The 23018-nt window shown below is 41.6% G+C and overlaps 1 protein-coding gene across 2 annotated transcripts in view; it reads right to left on the minus strand.

The window, feature by feature from the left end:
- cers6 (ceramide synthase 6) overlaps positions 1-23018 on the minus strand; it is a 282104-nt gene that overhangs the window by 72012 nt on the left and 187074 nt on the right. For both annotated transcript variants that reach the window (XM_059966394.1, XM_059966393.1), the window contains exon 5: positions 9408-9458. In XM_059966394.1, coding sequence (XP_059822377.1) covers positions 9408-9458 — 51 coding nt within the window. The remainder of the gene's footprint in view (positions 1-9407; positions 9459-23018) is intronic.

Consider the following 23018-nt stretch of genomic DNA (forward strand, 5'->3'; position numbering starts at 1 on the left):
CCAGTATCTCTTTCACCAATCAACTTCCCAGCTCTTTACTTCACCCCTCACCCTTCCAGTTTCACCTGTCACCTGGTGGTTCTCTCTCCCCTCCCCCCACCTTTTAAATCTACTCCTCAGCTTTTTTTCCTCCAGTCCCACCAAAGGGTCTCAGTCCAAAACGTTGATGGTACTTTTTTTCCATAGATGCTGCTTGGCCTGCTGAGTTCCTCTAGCATTCTGTGTGTGTTGCTTGGATTTCCAGTATCTGTAGATTATCTCTTGTTTGTGATTAGAATACATAACTTATTCCTTTCACTATTACCGCGCTCCCACTCTTGTGACCTGTCACCATAATAAAAGTGTAACACAGAATACAGATAGAGAACAGATGCATGGCTCCTACACCTGGTCTAGAAGATTGGTGGTGCTGAAGGCTGAGCTGTAGTTAATAACTAATTGTTGAACGTAGGTTCCTTTTCTGATCTGATGCTTCAAGCTGAGAGTGGAGCCAAGGAGACTGTTTGCAGTGGGTCGAGGTTGTCTGGGACACTAAAGTCAATGTGTGCCGAGTCCAGCCCTCTTGAAGCACCACTGGACACAAGAAGGTTTTGTATGCCTCAGAAAATCAATAATATCAAAGAAAACCTGGCAGATCGGACATCTACCACCTATAATAGGTATCAGAACTTTAGTTGTGTAGTTGTCCATGATGAATGACAGAATGGCCAGTGGTCATGGCTAGTAAGAAATGCTGAGGGAGGACTGCACGATAGATTATGTAAAAGGGGAGGTGCACATTTGGTGCCACTGCACCCACTGTTTTGAAGTTCTTCCTCCATCTTTATTATCACTCACATCTGCGGTAAGTCCCAGTTCACCTTGATGGATGTGGAAAGACCTTTGGCAGAGTTCTCATGGGCATCAGCTGAGAGTACATTGGCAGATGATGGGAGGGAGAAGCTGGCTTTGCCTGTTAAGTGCGCTGCTTTGTGCAATCATGTACCGATAACAGAGGTATAGTGAGGAGGTTGGTGGGAATTGCACGTACACTTATTGAAGTGACTAGCTGGCTGCATTATGGCCTGGTATGGGAACACCAATACTTTGAACAGAAAATCTTACAAAAGGCAGTGGATTCACCCCAGTACATCACGGGTAAAGCCCTCCCTACCATTGAGCATATCTAGATGAAACATTGCTATTGAAAAGATCCTCACTACCCAGAACATGCTCTTTTCTCGCTGCTGTACAGTGAGAAAAGAGCATGTGTACAGGTGCCTCAGGACCCATACCACCAGGTTCAAGAACAATTACTACCCCTCAACCATCAGACTCTTGAACAAAAGGGGATAACTACACTCATGCTTCTTCTGGTGTTCCCACAACTGATGGTCTTATTTTATGGACTTCTTATCTTGTTATTTCATGCTCTCATTATCTATTGCTATTTATTTATATTTGCATTTGCACAGTTTGTTGTTCATTGATCCTGTTTACAGTTACTGTTCTATAGATTGCTAAGTATGACTACAGGAATAAGAATCTCAGGATTGTATGTGGTGACATGTATGTAATCTAATAATAAACTTTACTTTGAAGACCAGATGTTATTCTGAGCATTCGCAGGTCTAAGCAACACATCACATATGTCTGGAGTAATTGAGAGAGCCACAGTTTTGGTGTAGCTTTCATGCTGGTACTTTCTTGAGTTCCTAACCCTAAATTCCCTCAAACTGCACATTTGAAAGTTTCTTTATAGCTTGGAGTTGAAACTGCATCATGCAGTTGTTATATGGTCAGTTAGTGTTTGGCAGACGGGAGCCCTGAAAACACTAGACAGCAAATGTTTTCAAAACTGTTGCTTCCTCAAAACCGCTTTTGTTTATGTTGGACTGCTTGAAGCTGAACACAAATATAATCTCAGACTACTTGTATCACGTAGGAATTTGGAGAAACAATTAATTAACTTTTACTGAATATAATACGTTTAATTGCATAACGGTGCTGAAGCTTTGTAATAGTTCAACTGAGCTAAAAATGTTTTCTTGATGATTATTATCTGTACTCAGTGTCTGAGCTTTTCGCTTAAGTGTCCAACAATATTCAGCCAGCATTGATGGATTCCATTTGCCCTGACACTGTTTCTCCATGACCGCAACGTCTTGGTGGAATCTTTCACCATGCCTGTCACTGACAGCGCCAAGATTTGCAGGGAAGTTGTCTAAATGAAAATGCAGAAAATGAATCTTTAGTAACACATTACACTTCATGGTCTTGTATGCTTGAAGCATGTTGTCAACCAGATGCATGCAGTTTGATGTTCTGTAGATGTCAAGAAAATTTTCAACAACATCCTTGAATGACTTCCACGTGATTTCCTCCGGTCCCACTAGAATTGCCTGTTGTTGATCACCTGCCTGACTTGTTGACCAACAAAAGTGTTTTCCTTAATTTCAGCATCAGTTTTTTCGGAAACATCTGTCTCAGATATCAAACTCCTTCACAGAAACGTTTGTGCATGGTGACAGCAGATTCCATCCTTGCAGTCTTCACCCAGTAATTCTGCTTTTGCCTTCGACAAACCCAAGTCTGACCAGGTCATTTAACTCAAACTGAGTTATCAGATGAGCCTCACTCAACAAAGGGTTCAGAATCTGCATTAGTATTAGTGTCGTTTTCCATTTCTAGCTTGTGCATCAAAGCATCTTCATTTGTCTGCTCTGGACTACAAAGTCTATAAAGCATTTCTAAAACCTGTCCTGCTATGCAATATATTCCCTGGTCAGGCATGCCTGGTCATGATAGAACACTTTTCAGCTTACATTGAGGGCAACATTTTAATTGACATTTTAAAATAACAAGTAAAAACGATTTCATACAAAAGGTGAGTGATTGGGAAATTTCGTGGAGATTTTTAAGATCAGCAGCCTAAAATCCATAAGATACACCCAAAGTATTCAGGAAGCAAAATCTTTGTTGCCCAGTGAAATTGATGTTAATTCAGTGACTATTTAAAAAAATTGCCTGCTGCACCATTTTTCAGATTTTCCTAATTTAACATTACCCATTCCCTTCCTGCTCCCAATGGAAGGTGAAAGGCTGAATACTGGAAGCCTTGCATTTAACAAAAATTAAATGACTTCACAAAATAAAGTCAAGCTCAACTTGTAACTTTATCCCTCACTGTCCTTTCCTTTCTCCAATTCCCATCGATCTTTTTGTATCAATCAAACACATTTTATCCCACCTGTCTCCACCTGCAAATAACTTTCAAAGAAGTTATTAAAGTGATATATATATATATAATAGTTTGTGTTCTGTTCAAAGTTGGACATACTCCAGACATGTTTCAGATATTGCATCTAAAATTTATTGGAACAGAAGGCTGTAAGTTCCTGCTTGTTTTTCAAAGCCAGATATGGTCACCTTGCTTTGATGGAATTTAAAAATAAAACCATTTATTATCATCTACAGATAAGGACTTATTTTATAGTTAGAACATTGAACATATATATTTACAGCACACTGCAGGCCCTTTGGCCCACAACATTGTGCCGACCATGTAACCTATCCTAGAAATTGCCTAGAACATCCCTGGCGGATAGCCCTCTATTCTTCTAAGCTCCATGTACCTATCTAAGAGGCTCTTAAAAGATCCTATTGTACCCGCTTCCACCACTGCTGTTGGCAGTGCATTCCACATTCCCACCACTCTCTGTTTGAAAAACCTACCCCTGATATCCCCTCCGTACCTATTTCCAAGCACCTTAAAACTATGTCCCCTTGTGTTTGCCTGATTTTTAAAAATGCATTATGTACTCTCACCTTCTTTTCCCTCTATCCTGAAATTTTTGAAGTTCAAGTTTAATTATCATTCAAGCAAACACATGAATAGTCGTGAATACAGCCAAACAAAACCGTGTTACTCTGGGGCTGAAGTGCAAACACTGTACCAGTAGTCATTCACAGCTCAAGGCAAGTACAGAACATATAAGGTTCCAGTAAAAATACGGTCACATTAAAATACATATTATAACCCAAATCTAAGTCCATTTTTACCTTGAGTAGCATGACATACAGATACCAAACAAAACACAATAAAGATATAACACTGTATATTCTACTTAACCAGAAAATATCAGAATCAGAATCATATTTAAGATTAGTGGCATAAGTCATGAAGCTTGTTTAGCATCAACAGTACAGTGCAATACATAGTAATAAAAACTATAAACTACAAAAAGAAATATATTTAAATAAATTAAATAAGAAATACAACACAAGGGCAAGAAAAAAAGAAAAAAGTAGTGAGGTAGTGCTTAGAAATCTGATGGCAGAGGGGAAGAAACTGTTCCTGAATTGTTGAGTGTGTGCCTTCAGGCTCCTGTACCTCCTCCCTGAGGTAGCAATGGAAAGAGGACATGTCGTAGGTAATGGGGCTCCTTAATAGTGGAAGCTGCCTTTTGAAGCATCATCTTTTGAAGGCTTCCTGGAAGCTGGATGCTGCCTGTGATGGACCTGATGGAGTTTGCAACTTTTGTAGGGTTTCTCACTTCAGCCACTACCTACCCAGCCATTTGAATGTGATCGTTAGGGGTCTGTAGCCATTCCTTCAGCGTGCAAGATATCCCTCCTGGCGTATAAGTCAGTTCTAAGACCTCACTATTCCAGTCATAGGATTATGGAACTTTCTTCTTCCCTTTCTCCTGCAGTGTCTCTTCCATCACAGCCACAGTGTGTATTTTTGAAAGTGTGTCCTTCAAGGGGTGATGACTTTCTGGTGACACATTGATTTTGTCCTCACTGTGAACTGTCATTTTGAGTATAAGCCACCCTAACACAATTTTAAACTGGGCTTTTGCCAATTTCGTAATTTTGGAGGGCATACATGATTAGGCATTCTTGTTAAACACAGCTCTATATCACGAATGCAGCAATAATTTCCTCTTTGTTAATCTCTCAGTGAAACTGAGGCAATATACCAGTTCACCTCCAGGCAGTTATCCAACATATTTTTCAGCAATTCAATCTCAACATGTCCTCCTTGATGCTGAAACATGACTCTTTTATTACCTATTAGCACTAATGAAATGAGATTTGGTCATCTAATTACAACAGCAACAAGCACATTTACAGTAACCTCTGAAATACAGTACTGTGCAAAAGTCTTAGGCATGTGTATATATATCTACAGTGCCAATAAAAGTATTCACCCCCCTTGGAATTTTTCATTGAATCACAGTGGATTTCATTTGCCTCTTTTTGACAGTGGACAACAGGAAAAGACTCTTTCGTGTCAAAGTGAAAACAGATCTCTACAAAGTGACCTAAATTCATTAAAAATATAAAATAGAAAATTACTGATTGCGTAAGTATTCACCCCCTTGATATGAACACCAAATCATCACTGATGCAGCCAGCAGGTTTTTGAAGTCACATAGTTAGTTAAACAGAGATCACCTTGTATACAGTCAAGGCGTTTCAACTGATTGTAGTAAAAATACACCTGTATCTGGAAGGTCCAAGTACTGTTGAGTCAGTATCCTGGCAAAAACTACATCACAAAGATAAAAGAACACTCCAGCAACTCCATGAAAAGGTTATTGAAAAGCACAAGTCAGGAGATGGATACAAGAAAATTTCCTAGCCTCTCAATATCCATTGGAGTACAGTTAAGTCAATCATCAAGAAATGGAAAGAATATGGCACGGCTGTAAATCTGCCTAATGCAGGCCATCCTCAAAAACCGAGTGACTTTGCATGAAGAGGACTAGTGAGGGAAATGACCTAGAGACCTATGACAACTCTGGAGGAGTTACAAGCTTCAGTGACTAAGATAGGAGAGACTATGCATACAATTGTTGCCCGGGTGCTTCACCAGTTGTAGCTTAGCGGGAGAGTGGCAAATAGAAAGCCATGTTGAAAAAAACACGTGAAATCTTGGCTAGAGTTTGCCAGAAGGCATGTAGGAGATTCTGAAGTCAGATGGAAGAATATTGTATGGTCTGATGAAAGCAAAATTGAGCTTTTTGTCCATCAAACTAAATGCTATGATTGGTGTAAGCCAAACACCAAACATCATCAAAAACCACTGTCCCTACTGCGAAGCATGGTGGTGGCTACATCATGCTGTAGGGATGCTTCACTGCAGCAGGCCCTGGAAGGCTTGTGAAGGTAGAGGGTAAAATGAATGCAGCAAAATACAGGGAAATTCTGGAGGAAAACCTGATGCAGTCTGCAAGAGAACTGCAACTTGGGAGAAGATTTATTTTCCAGCAAGCCAATGACCCCAAGCATAAAGCCAAAGCTACACAGGAATGGCTTAAAAAACAACAAAATTAATGTCCTGTAGTGGCCAAGTCAGAGTCCAGACATCAATCCAGTTGTGAATTTGTGGCTGAACTTGTAAAGGGCTGTTGACTCACAATTCCCATGCAATCCCATCCCATGCAATATAGAGAGTGAGCAGTTTTGTAAAGAGGAATGGGGAAAATTGCAGTGTCCAGATGTGCAAAGCTGATAGAGCCCTATCCACACAGACTCAAGGCTGTAATTGCTGCCAAAGGTGCATCTACTAAATACTGACTTGAGGGGAGGTGAGTAATTATACAATCAATTATTTTGATCAATTTTAATAATTGTAATAAATTTAGATCAGTTTGTAGAAATTTGTTTTCACTTCAACACAGAAAAGTCTTTTCTGTTGACCAATGTCAAAAAATCAGATTAAATCCACTGTGATTCAATGTTGTAAAACAATAAATGATGAAAAATTCCGAAGGGGGGGGGGGGTGGGTGAATATATTTGATAGGCACTGTGTATGTATGTATGTATGTATTTATATATGTATGTGAGATCATGATACATATTGGTACCAACGACATAGGTAGGAAAAGGGAAGAGGTCCTGAAAACAGACTGCAGGGAGTTAGAAAGGAAGTTGAGAAGCAGGACCTCAAAGGTAGTAATCTCAGGATTACTGCCTGTGCCACATGACAGTGAGTATAGGAATAGAGTGAGGTGGAGGATAAATGCGTGGCTGATGGATTGGAGCAGGGGGCAGGGATTCAGATTTCTGGATCTTTGGGACCTCTTTTTAGGCAGATGTGACCTGTACAAAAAGGACAGGTTGCACTTGAATCCCAGGGGGATCAATATCCTGGCGAGGAGGTTTGCTAAGGCTAATGGTGAGAGTTTAAACTAGAATTGCTGGGGGGTTGGGAACTGAACTGAAGAGATGGAGGAAGGGGCAGCTAGTGCGAGAGGGAGGATAGGCAGGTGAGAGAGGAGGGATGTACTCAGACTGATATCTTGAGATGTCTCTACTTTAATGCAAGAAACACCACAAATGAAGTGGATGAGCTTAGAGCATGGATCAGTACTTGGAGCTATGATGTTGTGCCCATTACAGAGACTTGGATAGCTCAGGGGCAAGAATAGTTACTTAAGAGTGCCAGGCTTGAGATGTTTCAGAAGGGACAGGGTGGGAGGCAAAAGAGGTGGGGGCATGGCACTACTGATCAGAAATAGAGTCAAGACTGCAGAAAAGGAGGAAGTCATGGAGGAATTATCCACTAAATCACTGTGGGCAGAAGTTAGAAACAGGAAGGGGTCAATAACTCTAGTGGGTGTTTTTTATAGACCACCCAATAGTAACAGGGACATCGAGGAGCAGATAGGGAGACATATTCTGGAAAGGTGTAATAATAACAGGGTTGTTGTGGTGGGAGAATATCCCAAATATTGATTGGCATCTCCCTAGAGCAAGGAGTTTAGATGGGGTGGAGTTTGTTAGGTGTGTTCAGGAAGGTTTCCTGACACAATATGTAGATAAGCCTACAAGAGGAGAGGCTGTACTTGATCTGGTACTGGGAAATGAACCTGGTCAGGTATCAGGTCTCTCAGTGGGAGAGCATTTTGGAGATAGTGATCATAATTCTATTTCCTTTACCATAGCATTGGACAGGGATAAGAGCAGACAGGTTAGGAAAGTGTTTAATTGAAGTAAGGGGAAATACGAGGATATCAGGCAGGAACTTGGAAGCATAAATTGTAAACAGATGTTCTCAGGGAAATGTATGGCAGAAATGTGGCAAATAGTTGAGTGGAGTTCTGCATCGGTATGTTCCAATGAGACAGGGAAAGGATGATAGGGTACAGGAACCGTGGTGTACAAAGGCTGTTGAAAATCTAGTCAAGAAGAAAAGAAAAGCTTCTGAAAGGTTCTTAAAAACTAGGGAATGATGGAGATCTAGAAGATTATAAGGCTAGCAGGAATGAGCTTAAGAATTAAATTAGGAGAGCCAGAAGGGGCCATGAGAAGGCCTTGGCGAGCAGGATTAAAGAAGACCATACAAGTATGTGAAGGGCAAGAGGATAAAACGTGAGAGAACAGGGCCAGTCAAGTGTGACAGTGGAAAAGTGTGTATGGAACCGGAGGAGATAGCGAAGGTACTTAATGAATAACTTGCTTCAGTATTCACTACAGAAAAGGATCTTGTTGATTGTAGAGATGACTTGCAGCGTATTAAAAAGCTTGAGCATGTAGATATTAAGAAAGAGGATGTGCTGGAGCTTTTGGACAGCATCAAGGGATCTACTCACTGTCTATCTGTCACCTTTAGAGTTTTGTTGGACCTCAGCCTTTTGGATACTTGTTTTTGGCAGCAGAGTATATCACTGTGACTACTGTACATGGCACTTTTAGTACCGACAATAGGGATGAGTTTCCAGTCACTATTGGTACATTTAAACAAGACCTGTGTAATTTCTTTTATACACGGTGTCCGGGGAGAGGTAGCTCCTCTGGTGATGTGGCATTCTGGGACAGCTCACTCACCTGTGGCCCCACTGGACACTCGGCTCTCACCCATGGTTCCAAGTAGCTGTTTGCATGTGACAACGGCCTCACCCTGGTACACCGCTTCGACATGTTGTCTAAACTAGGTGAGGGGACCCATTGGGCTTCGTAGACCAGAGAGATAAGAACATGCCTGTCCTAGCATGTGAAGTCAGCTCTTGCAGACTGGATGATGAGATCTACAGTGAGATCCAATGGCCAGGAAGGCTGTTCTGCAATGTTCTGAGAAGAACGAAGGGCAGGGCAAGGCACAGAAGACAACCAAGGAGGACCCTACGTTGTGACACTGGATCATACCACTGGATCCAGGCCCATGAGGTTGAGAGTGCAACAGCTTATCCACTTATCCTGTTCAGGTCTCCTGCCATAGTTGGACATGAGAGACAACCACCATTACCATTCCTACATAATGTAGAAAAGCTGTGGAAAACCCTTAAATCAGGCAAACCACGACAATACAGAGAAAGATATTGTGTGCCAATTGATGCACTATCTCACACAATATAATCATTAATTGTTACAGTTGCTGCAGATCTGACATAAAAATGTTTAAGGCAGATACTACCTGGTAGGGATAGCTGTACCAACACTGTCTTGTTTCCCAGAGCCAAGGAACCTATGTAAGAAACAGAACACATTTTTAGAAACAATACCAGAGCTTTGTCAAACTCTGAATGACAACATGCCTGTATGTTACTTTTGCTTGACAATCTCCAAAGATATTTCTGCCATAAGTTGCTGGGGATGTAGGATAGTTCCCATTCCCCTAATTGTCTTACATTGCCTCTTTTAGCTCCAGACATTTTTCTTATTTCTGGCTCCACTGTATTCTGATTGAGAAAGTCATTTTGATTTCTCCTTTACAACTCTGTCGGGTGTCTGCTTCCTGTTCATAATTAAACTAAATGATAGCTTAAGCTGATTCTGTGAGTGGACAAACACAAGCTCCATTGATAAGAGAAACTGCTTGCAAAATTCAAAGTACATATATTATGTATGCTATATACAACCTTGAGATTAATCTCCTTACAGGCAGCCACAAAACAAAGAAACACAACAGAACCCATTTAAAAAAAGACTGGCAAACATCCAGAGGAAAAACAAAATGTGTAAACAATAAAAATAAGCAAATAACATTCAGAACTGTTCACAGAAGTGTGTTGACAGCTATGAAGCCAGTCATCATTGAAGCCAATCCAGGAGTCCGTTAGTTGCAGGTCACCACCTTAATTTTTCAAGTCAAGTCAAGTTTATTGTCATTTAACTATATACGTACAAACAAGACAATGATTCTCCAGACTAGGGTGTAAAGCACACAATAACTTGGGAAACTAAGAATTAAATCTACAATTGAATTATGCATAAATAAAGTGCGTAAAATAAATAGAAACATAGAAAATAGGTGCAGGAATAGGCCATTCGGCCCTTCGAGCCTGCACCGCCATTCAGCATGATCATGGCTGATCATCCAACTCAGAACCCTGTACCTGCTTTCTCTCCATACCCCCTGATCCCTTTAGCCACAAGGGCCATATCTAACTTCCTCTTAAATATAGCCAATGAACCGGCCTCAACTGTTTTCTGTGGCAGAGAATCCCACAGATTCACCACTCTCTGTGTGAAGAAGTTTTTCCTCATCTCAGTCCTAAAAGGCTTCCCCTTTATCCTTAAACTGTGACCCCTCGTTCTGGACTTCCCCAACATCAGAAATAATCTTCCTGCATCTAGCCTGTCCAATCCCTTTAGAATTTTATATGTTTCAATAAGGTCCCCCCTCAATCTTCTAAATTCCAGTGAGTATAAGCCTAGTCGATCCAGTCTTTCTTCATATGAAAGCCCTGCCATCCCAGAAATCAATCTGGTGAACCTTCTTTGTACTCCCTCTATGGCAAGAATGTCTTTCCTCAGACTAGGGGACCAAAACTGCACACAATACTCTAGGTGCGGTCTCACCAAGGCCTTGTACAACTGCAGTAGAACCTCCCTGCTCCTGTACTCAAATCCTTTTGCTATGAATGCCAACATACCATTTGCCTTTTTCACCGCTTGCTGTACCTGCATGCCCACCTTCAATGACTGGTATACAATGACACCCAGGTCTCGTTGCACCTCTCCTTTTCCTAATCGGCCACCATTCAGATAATAATCTGTTTTCCTGTTCTTGCAACCAAAGTGGATAACCTCACATTTATCCACATTAAATTGCATCTGCCATGAATTTGCCCACTCACCTAACCTATCCAAGTCACCCTGCATCCTCTTAGCATCCTCCTCACTGCTAACACCGCCTCCCAGCTTCATGTCATTCACAAACTTGGAGATGCTGCATTTAATTCCCTCATCTAAATCATTAATATATATTGTAAACAACTGGGGTCCCAGCACTGAGCCTTGTGGTACCCCACTAGTCACTGCCAGCCATTCTGAAAAGGTCCCTTTTACACCCACTCTTTGCTTTCTGTCTGCCAACCAATTCTCTATCCACATCAATACCATACCCCCAATACCGTGTGCTTTATGTTTGCACACTAATCTCCTGTGTGGGACCTTGTCAAAAGCCTTTTGAAAATCTAAATATACCACATCCACTGGCTCTCCCCTATCCACTCTACTAGTTACATCTTCAAAAAACTCTATAAGATTCGTCAGACATGATTTACCATGCTGATTTTGTCCGATGATTTCACCTCTTTCCAAATGTGCTGTTATCACATCTTTAATAACCAACTCTAGCATTTTCCCCACCACCGATGTCAGACTAACCGGTCTATAATTCCCCAGTTTTTCTCTCCCTCCTTTTTTAAAAAGTGGGGTTACATTAGCCACCCTCCAATCCTCAGGAACTAATCCAGAATCTAAGGAGTTTTGAAAAATTATCACTAATGCATCCACTATTTCTTGGGCTACTTCCTTAAGCACTCTGGGATGCAGACCACCTGGCCCTGGGGATTTATCTGTCTTCAATCCCTTCAATTTACCTAACACCACTTTCCTACTAACATGTATTTCCCTCAGTTCCTCCATCTCACTAGACCCTCAGTACCCTACTATTTCCGGAAGATTATTTATGTCCTCCTTAGTGAAGACAGAACCAAAGTAGTTATTCAATTGGTCTGCCATGTTCTTGTTCCCTATGTTCAATTCACCTGTTTCTGACTGTAAGGGACCTACATTTGTCTTGACCAATTTTTTTCCTTCCACATATCTATAAAAGCTTTTACAGTCAGTTTTTATGTTCCCTGCCAGCTTTCTTTCATGATCTTTTTTCCCTTTCCTAATTAAGCCCTTTGTCCTCCTCTGCTGTTCTTTTTTGTAGGTTACAGAACAAATTCACAGGCAATGCTTCGACTGTGATGACAGACAGACAGAGAGACATACTTTATTGATCCAGAGGGAAATTGGGTTTTGTTACAGTCGCACCAACCAAGAATAGTGAAGAAATATAGCAATATAAAACCATAAATAATTAAATAATAATAGGTAAATTATGCATATAAAACCATAAATAATTAAATAATAATAGGTAATGTGCAGAGATGAATCAACCATTTACAGCACATCAAATTTAATTTAGTTGAATATTTGAAGATTGAATGAGGAAGAAGTGCTGTAGGTGTTGTGTTCTTTATACGTGCCGTGGGTTACTCATAAAGACATACATTCTGGAAGAACATAACTAGAACTTTTATTTAACAGCAAACAGCAACTATGTTTTAACCATACAAGCTTCTAGATCATTCTGTCATTTCTACGCATGCTCCGAACTCTGTCTAATCATGTTCTGACACATGACACGTGATATCACCACAGTTTTGTAGCATGAGGAATCAGCATGAAGTATGACGTTGGAATGGGGATGGTGATAGGGTCAAAGGTGGCTGGTATCATCTGGAAGCACAGAAAGATTGTAGGAATGTCGGCAAAAATCGACGAGTGTAATTACTCCTAATGTACACTTTATTAAACCCCAAATAGCAACATCGTATATAAGAAAACCCTGCCCCCAAAAAATAATAACCTACAATGTAACATGTATAGCAAACTTAACCCTTAACAGTCTGGGTGAATTCTGCCTAATGAAATTACGGGGTCCCTACAAGTTGAAGGAAAAAAATTGATGTAAGTGCAGAAAAAGGGCTCATTGGCAGGGGAGCAGAATGCTTTGGTGGTAGGAAGAGAGATAATCCATTTTTACTAAAAGAATTTAGAAGCACAAAATTAATTTAAGAAAAAGTATAACTTCCATTTCTATATTTATGATGCAATTACAGAATAACATAGTTAATCGTGATACTGTCAAAACTAATTATGATTTTGAACAGTTCTTTCAAATCTTTAAGCAAAAATTGTTCTTCAAACAACTCCTTAATTTGATCTTAACAAATCGGGTCGGTGATTGATCCAGGACCCTTGCTAAGGTGTTGGTGCCCACAACTGGAGACCACTGTAGTGTAGCAGCTAGCTCTTCACTCAGGGTGTCTGAGTTTGGAGTTTAATCCTGACATCTTCTGTAAAGATTCTACATGTCCTTCCTGCGATGTGTGGGTTTCCTCTGGCAGTCCAAAGATGTAACAGTCAATGGGTTAATTGGGGGGGGGGGGTTGCTGTGCAGTGCTGCTGAAAGGGCCAGATCGGCCTCCTCCTCACCGTATCTCTAATTCAGGGGTTCATAACCTTCATTATGCCATGGACCAATACCATTAAGCAAAGAGTCCATGGACACCAGGTTAGGAAACTCTGGTCTAAATGAAAAAAAATACTCCAACTTACGACGAACAAATATTTAATATTGCTTTGGCATAACTTCCTTGCTTTTGCATTCTTTCTCTATGAACAAAGGTTCTGATATACTTTTCTAACACTTTTTTTTCCAACTCGTACTGCCACTTACAAAGATTCCTGCACCAGATCTATCTGCAGTCAACTGAAAATTATCCCATTTATTTACACACTGTCCATTTTTTTCCACCAAGATCATTGGATTTTTGAGTTTTAACTGCAATCACATAATGCCAATGATCCTTCTTTAGTCTCTGTTCTGCCTGTGCACAACTACACATCAATTAAATAAAAGTATGCTCGCGGGAGTTGGCTTTAGCTAGTGTACTTACATTACAGCGAGAGTGAGACAGAACAATGTGCCTGTGCAGACAACAGATCAATATGTAGTGCTGGCTGGGGGTGGGGGGGTGGAGGAATCATTGCTCTAAAAGAAATAGGTTCATACAGTACACTTCTTCCCCCTTTAAATTAATGCAACATAAACTGTATAGGTACAAAACATCCAATTTCCCTTTAATAAACCCATATTTCAAACAAACATATATTCACAATAATAGTCCATAGTTTACTTCACCATTCTAAAGACCATAAGACATAGGAGCAGAACTAGGCCAATGAGCTCGCTGAGTCTGCTCCATCATTTCATCATGGTCAACCCCATACACTAACCTTCCCACAATATCCTTTGGCACCCTGACTGGTAAGGAAGCTATCAACTTCCACTTTAAATATACCCACAGACTTGGATTCCACCGTAGTCTGTGGCAGATCAGACCACAGATTCATTACACTCTGGCTAAAAAAGTTCCTCCTTACCTCTGTTCTAAAAGGTCACCCCTCAGTTTTGAGTCCTTTTAACATCTGGTAGGTTTCAATGAGATCCACCCACATTCTTCTAAATTCAGGTGAGTACAGGTTCAAAGCTGCTAAACACTCCTCATATTTGGTATATAAACAAATACACTCAAAAACTTCTATAGATGTACCATCGAGAGCATTTTGACAGGCTGCATCACCTTCTGGTATGGGGGGAACTACTGCACAGGACCAAAAGAAGTTGCAGAGGGTTGTAAATTTAGTCTGCTCCATATTGGGTACTAGCCTACAAAGTACCCAGGACATCTTCAAGGACTGGTACCTCAGAAAGGCATCATCCATTATTAAGGACGTCCAGCACCCAGGGCATGACCTTTATTCACTGTACAGCAGCCTGAAGGCATATACTCATATCCACCTATCTTCGTATCACCCGCAAATTTTGCCACAAAGCCATCAATTTCATTATCCAAATCATTGACAAACTGACTCCTGAGGAACACCATTAGTAACTGGCAGCCAACCAGAAAAAGCCCCCCTTAGACCATAAGACCAAAAGACTTAGGAGCAGAATTAGGCCATCTGGCCCATCAAGTCTGCTCCGCCATTCAATCATTGCTGTTCATTTTTTTCTCATCAACCCCAGTTCCCAACCCTTTGATGCCATGTCCAATCAAGAACCTATCAATCTCTGTCATAAATACACTCAATGACACGGTCTCCACAGCTGGACGTGGTAACAAATTCCACAAATTCACCACTCTTTGGCTAAAGAAATCTCTCTGTATCTCTGTTTTGAAAGGGTGCCCCTCTATCCTGAGGCTGTGCCCTCTTGTCCTAGACTCTCCTATCAAGGGAAACATCCTTTCCACATCTACTCTGTCTAGGCCTTTCAACATTCGAAAGGTTTCAATGAGATGCCCCCTCATCCTTCTGAATTCCAGCGAGTACAATGTTCCTCGTATGATAACCTTTTCCTTCTTGGAATCATCCTTGTGAACCTCCTCTGGACCCTCGCCAATGTCAGCACATCTTTTCTAAGATGAGGAGCCCAAAATTGTTCAGAATACTCAAGGTGAGGCCTCATCAGTGCCTTATAAATCCTCAACATTGCATCCTTGCTCTTGTATTCTAGACATCTTCAAATGAATGCTAACATGGGATTTGCCTTCCTCACCACTGACACAATCTGCCAATTAACCTTCAGGGTGTTTCTGCACAAGGACTCCCAAGTTCCTTTGTATCAGATTTTTGATTTTCTCCCCGTTTAGAAAATAATCCACACATTTATATCTACTACCAAAGTGCAATACCATGCACTTTCCAATGTGGTGTTTCATTTGCCACCTTCTTTACCATTCTTCTAATCTGTCCTTATGCATCCTACCTTTTCCCTCAACACTACCTGCCCCTCCACCAATCTTTGTATCATCTCCAAACTTAGCAACAAAGCCATCTATTTCATCATCTAAATCACTTATATACAACATAAAAAGAAGTGGTCGCAACACCAATCCCTGTGGAGCACCACTAGTCACTGGCAGCCAAACAGAAAAGGATCCTTTTATTCCCACTCGCTACTTCCTATCAATCAGCCAATCATCTAACCATTTTAGTAATTTTCCTGTAATACTATGGGCTCTTAGTTTGGTAAGCAGCCTCATGTGTGACACCTTGTCAAAGGCTTTCTGAAAGTCCAAATATACGACATTCACTGCATCCCCTTTATCTACTGTATCTTACTTGTAACTTCCTCAAAGAATTCCAACAGGTTCAACAGACAGGATTTTCCCTGAAAGAAATCATGCTGACTTTGTACTATCTTGTCCTGTTTCACCAAGCTTTTCATCACCTCATCCTTAACAATTGACTCTAACATCTTCTCGACTCCTGAGGTCAAGCTAATTGGTCTGATTTCTTTCCTGCTGCCTTCCTCCTTTCTTAAAGAGCGGAGTGACATTCGCAATTTTCCAGTCCTCTGGCAACACGCCAGAATCCAACGATTTTTGAAAGATCATTTCTAATGATATCTCTTTCAGAAACCTAGGATGCAGTTCCTCTGGTCCGGGTGACTTATGTACCTTTAGGTCTTTCAGCTTTTTCAGCACCTTCTCTCTTGTAACAGTGACTACACTCACTTCTCTTCCTTCACCACTACAACATCAGGCATACTTCCACAGTGAAGACACATATTTCATCTTTTTCCTTCTAATAATTTTTTTTTAGTTGCTCTCTGTAGGTTTTTAAAAACTTCCCAATTCTCTATCTTCCCACTAATTTTTGCTCTGTTGTATGCCCTTTCTTTTGCTCTTACAATAGCTTTGACTTCCCTTATCAGCCATGATTGTACTATTTTACCATTTGAGTACTTCTTCATTTTTGGAATATACGTCCTGCATCTTCCTCATTTTTCCCTGGATCGCACACCATTGCTGCTCTGCTGACATCCCTGCCAGCAGCTCCTTCCAATTTACTTTGGCTAACTCCTTGTTCATACCACTGTAATTTCCTTTACTCCACTGAAATACTGCTACATCAGTCTTTACTTTACTCTTACTGATTTGCCAGGCAAGATTTCCCTTTACACAAACCGTGCTAACTTTGATTTATTTCATCATTTGTCTCCAAGTATGCTGAAACCTCATCCTTAATAATAGACTCCAACACTTTCCCAAACACAGAGGTTAGGCTAACTGGCCAAAAATTTCCTTTCTATTACCTTCCTCCCTTCTTAAAAAGTGGAGTGACATTTGTAATCTTCCAGTCCTCTGGGACCATGTCAGAATCAAGTGATTCTTGAAAGATCATGACCAATGCATCCATTATCTCTTCAGCAACCACTCTCAGGACTCTGGAATGTAGTCCATCTTAAGACCTTTCAGTTTACCTTTCTAATAGCAAAGGCACTCTCCCCTGCTCCCTGACACTCATGGATCTCTGGCACACTGCTAGTGTCTTCCATAGTGAAGACAGATGCAAAGTACCCATTAAGTTCATCTTCCGTTTCTTTGTCCCTCATTACTACCTCACCAGCATTATTTTCCAGTAGTCCAGTATCACCTCTCACCTCTCTTTTACTCTTCATGTAATTAAAAAAACTTATAGTATCCTGCTTTATATTTCCCTTCTTATAGTTTGTTTTGTTGCCTTTTGTTGGATTTTAAAAGCTTCCCAATCATCCAACTTCTCACCCACTTTTGCCACCTTATTTGCCCGTTCCTTGGTTTTTATGCAGCCATTAACATCCCTTGTCAGCTACCCTTGCCACTTGAGAACTACTACTTCTCTGGGACTTATCTATCCCGTGACTTGTGAACTATTCCCAGAAACTTCAGCCATCTCTGCTCTGCCGTCATCCCTCCATTCCACCTGGGCAAGCTCCTCTCTCATGCCTCTGTAATTCCCTTTATTGATATATGTGTCGTATGAATTCAGTCATATTATGATCACTGTCTCCTAAAGGTTCCTTTACATTAAGCTCCTTTATGAGATCTGGGATTTTACACAGCACCCAATCTAAGACAGCCTTTCCCCAAGTAGGCTCAAGCACAAGCTGTTCTTAAAATGCCATCGTGTAGGTATTCATCAAATTCCCTCTCTCGCGATCTGACACCAACCTGATTTGCATATTGAAGATACCCATTACAATTGTGTCATTACCCTTATTACATGCCTTTTCCAGCTCCGTTTACAATCTCAACTCCATATCTTGGTTACTATATGATCTATATGATTCCCATAATGTTTATTTTTACCCTTACGGTTTCTTAACTCCACCCACAAAGTTTCGACATTTTTTTGACCCTATGTCACCGCTTTCAAAAGATGTAATTCCATCTCTTACCAACAGTGCCACACCTCTGCCTTTGCCTTCCTGCCTGTGCTGTCTATATAAACTATATTCTTTGATGTTAAACTCTCACCTATGTCCTTCTTTCAGCCACAAGTTATGAAGGGTTCGGTCTTTTGGGTGGTGCTCTGTTCCTTTCAGGATAGCACCTCTGAACCTATGGAGTGGCATCAGGTTTGGCAGGTGTCTTGTCAATGATAATGTACTCATTGCCTCTAGACCTGGGCAGTGGCATCACTGAGGTCTTCTCTAATGGTATCTTAGAAAACTGACTGTTGTAGTCAACCCCTTGAATAAAAGACAAAGTTGACCCTGTATACAGCTCCATTTTCAGCTTCACACCACACACATCTATTGTGATCTATATTACATTGCGATCTGCTTCAGTAATACCATGCAGTTCTATACATGACAGTTCACCTTTGTCAGACTGTTGTCTGATTTGCTTACTTCTGTGTTTGGGACTTTTCACCTGGTTGTGCTTTCTTTCCGCCTTGCGTACTCTCTCTGTGGCTTTGTCTGTGACTCTTTCTGCAGAATTGTTCTCTGAAACAACAGTCATTTGCATCATGGGAGGATTTGCCACATCGATGACATCTTCGGCTTTTTGCATCATTCAGGGACATTTTGTGCATTTCACATTCTAACCTCCTTTTCTGTAGTTCTGCTGCATCCTTTGCTGCCTTCTCTAACAATGTTGCAATGGTCAATGCCATTCTAAGGATAGGTCTCTTTTGGAGTGCTTTGACTATGTATCCAACATACAAGCCTGTCCCTTAATGCATCAAGAAGGCAATCTCTAAAGTCACAGTATTGGAAAGGTTTGCATAGTTCAGCAATGTATTCAGAAATGCTTTCACCTTTTGATTGGTTCCTTTTGTAAAATCTAAATCTTTCAGCTATTACCAGTGGTTTAGGACTAAAGTGATTATGTAAAATTGTAACAATTTCATTGAATGTCATTTGCTGGCTTTGCAGGGGTACTAAGTTGTGAAAGAGACTGTATGTCCTTGCACCCATCTAAGCTAGAAAGTGCAGGAGCTTTCTTTTGCTCCTCCACATTGTTCATGTTATAATACAGCTCAGCAACACCCCCCCCCCCCCCGATATGCAACTCCCACCATCTTCTGCTGTGATCCGAGGTCAGTTCGCAGGCTGATCAGCATCTGCGAACAGTTTGAGCAGGCGTTGGGGACCAGGGTCAACCGCACGAAGAGCGAAGCCATGCTCTTCGGCAACTGGCCCGACCGATCCAGCGTCCCCTTCACCATCAGGGCTGATCACGTGAAGGTGTTGGGGATCTGGTTCGGAGGGGCCAAGGTGTGCAACAAGAACTGGCAGGAGCGGACTGCCAAGGTCAAACAGAAACTGGGGCTGTGGGGAGGGCGCTCCCTATCAATAGTGGGCAAGAACCTGGTCATAAGGTGTGAGGTGCTCTCAAGGCTGCTGTACTTGGCGCAGGTGTGGCCAGTCCCCCGCTCCTTCAGCTCGGAAATCACCCAAGCCGTCTTCAGATTTGTCTGGGGATCCAAGATGGAGCGGGTCAGACTGGCCACCATGCACAAGTCCCTGGACAACAGGGGCAGAAACGTCCCCAATGTCACCCTCACCCTGATGGCTGGCTTCGTGTATGGCTGCATCAGGTTGTGTGGATCCCAGGTACGTGGGCACCAAGTACCACCATGTACCCAGGTTCTACCTGTCGCCCTGGCTACGAAGGATGGGTCTGGCCCCTTTACTGTGCAACACCCCTGTCAGCTGGTCGTTGCCACCATACCTGTCCTTCGTAGAGAGGGTTTTTCTGGTCAACGCCTTTGACCACAGGGCCATCAGGCAGTGGCCAGCACGTAAGGTCCTGTAGACACTGCAGGAGAAGGATGTGATGGACACAGTGGGGTGGTTCCCTGAGCAGACCGTCCAGTTTATCTGGCAAAATGCCTCATTACCAGGCCTCACTAACAGGCACCAAGACCTCACCTGGCTGGCGGTGAGAGGGGCCCTCCCAGTCCGATCCCTCCTATACGCCCGGAATGTCGTCTCCACACCCCTCTGCCCATGGGAAGACTGCAGTGAAGAGGAGTTGGTGACCCACCCCTTTGCACACTGTGGGTTCACCGAGAAGGTGTGGAGGAGGATGGAAGCGACAGTGTCGAGGTTCATCCCCAGCAGCTAAGTAACAGAGGACACTCTGATCTACGGGCTGTTCCCGGGGACGCAAACCAAGACCAACATCCGGTGCTGCTGGCAGATCATCAACTCGGTGAAAGACGCTCTTCGGTCGGTCCGAAAGTTGATGGTCTGCCAGCACACGGAGATGTCCGTGGGGGAATGCTGCAGGAGTACGTGCTGAGGGACACACTCAAACTCGGTGCAGCCACTGCAAGGGCCCGGTGGGGAAGGACCACAGTCTAGGGTTCTTCTCCTGCGGGAGTTGAGGGGTAGTGAGGTTGGGGGTATACCCCACTGAATGTAAATATGAAAGAACAGAGTGCCACATGTGTGGCAAATTTTGAATTTTGAAAATGTTAAAACAGTAATGGTAATAACTGTAAAGAATCAAAAGTCATTGAATGGTTGTTGTATATAATTTTATTTTTGAATAAAGTATATTTTGTTTAATAAAAAAAAATCAAATTCATCAATATTAAGGCAGGTGTATGGAGTAGAGTGTGGTCCGGGATCAGCCATGATGGAACAGCAGGGAAGACTCAATGGGCTGAATGATCTAGTTCTGAATGGTCTGCTCCTATGTATGGTCTTGTGGTCTAACTTTCCCGGCTGAAGCCATCGCTGCATTATTTTCACCTTAAATTCAGGCTGTCTTTTACTGTTACGCTATCCTTTATTAGCATCTGTGATGGCTTTCTCGTGCTGTTTAACTCTTGTCTCGTAACTGTGGGTCGGTTTGTGATATTTTCTGACGTTTATGTTCATACTAGTCACCAATTTGTTGTGTCTGTGCACAACTACATATTAATTAAATAAAAGCACGCATGTGGGAAATGGCTTTAACTGGTGTATTCACATTGCAGTGACAATGCGCAACACAGGTGCAGATAATGTATAGTTCTAAGGAGGTGTGTCTTTGCTCTAAAAGAAATAGGTCCGTACATTACATCCTGGATGTGGGGATTTCTGATTCTGTTTTGTAACCAGAATCTAAAGAGTGAAACTAATATTTCAACATCGACCCTTAAGGCGGAATGTTTCTGTGCCATACTAGACCACATCTACTGGCTTAGCTATGAATTACTATATTTGCCCAGATGATCATCACTGTTCAGTAGTATTAACATCCTATCAATGAATGGAATTTAAGAGGTACTGTACAATGGGCTGATGTTTCTACACATTGCCTAAAATCGAAGTAAATTGCATTCAGCAAGAATTGAGATGTTCCAATTCTAGAAAAGATTAGTAAGCAAACATTAAGGTGTGTTAAATGGGGAATAAAAAGAGTCACTCTGCAGATCAGACAACATTTTTGAAAAGAGAAACAGTTTTTATTTCAGGTGAAAGACACTTCTTCCTGATCTCAGATGCAAGATTTCAGAACTGAAACACAAAATGTTTTTGTATCCACAGATACTACCTGACCTCTGTGTTTTTCAAATGTTTTTTGTTCTTCTTTCAAGTTTCCAATATTTGTTTTTTTTTGATTTTTCATATAGTCCTAGAAAAGTACAGCTCCAAAGCAGGCCCTTTGGCCCATCCAGTGTGGTCTGTACTGAATCATTTAGACTGCCTACTCCCATCGACCTGCTCGGGGACCATAGACCTCCATTCCATAGACCTACTATCCATGTAGCTATCCAAACTTCTCTTAAATGTTGAAACTGAGCTCATGTGCACTGGCAGCTCGTTCCATATTCACGACCCTCTGAGAGAAGAAGTTTCCCCTTATGTTTCCCTTAAACCTTTCACCCTTAACCATGACCTCTGGTTGTAGTCCCACATAACCTCAGTGGAAAAAGCCTGCTTGCATTTATCCTATCTCTATACTCATAATTTTGCATACTTCCAACACGCCAGCAAAGAAGCTGGTAATTACAGAATTTTTTTTAAAATGGAGGTTGAGAAACAGATATAAAAAGGAACCGACACCAAATGCTGGAGGAATTCAGCAGGCCAGGCAGCATCCTGGAAAAGAGTAAACAGTCCACATTTCCAGCTGAGAACCTCCATCAGGACTGCTGCTTCCCCCAGAAAAGGAATAGTGGCCTGAGAATTTGACCATGGTAAGAGAAAATGTATCTCCCATTAAATATACTGTATCTCTTGGACAATGACTTGGCCATCCCAAAACAAAAAGACCATTTGCTTGCCTCAACAAAAGCTGTTTAGAGAAGAGAAGAGAATGAATAAGAATCAGTTCATGGAAGTTTCTGGACAAAGCTGTACCATTACAAAAGCCCACAAACAAGACATGGGATGCTCAGCAGAAATATCCTGATGCCAAAAATTGTACAGAAAGTATTCCTTCCTAATTTTTCAACCTGGAAAAGATTTCCTATGGCAATTAATTAATTGTGTTAAGTCAATAAAGGAAGTTCAATATCTCTAGACTGGGCTATGACAGCATTCAATTACAGAATGTTACATGCTGAGATAAAGACATGAAGAATTCCTCAGTCCAGTTGCTCAAAGAACTCCATGAGTCAAGTCATGATAAAGGACTTAAATAGGTGGAACAATACTGAACACCGGTTGTTACTTTTTCTATTTCTA

This window comes from Hypanus sabinus, chromosome 4, assembly GCF_030144855.1.
Source record: "Hypanus sabinus isolate sHypSab1 chromosome 4, sHypSab1.hap1, whole genome shotgun sequence".
Classification (NCBI taxonomy): Eukaryota; Metazoa; Chordata; class Chondrichthyes; order Myliobatiformes; family Dasyatidae; genus Hypanus; species Hypanus sabinus.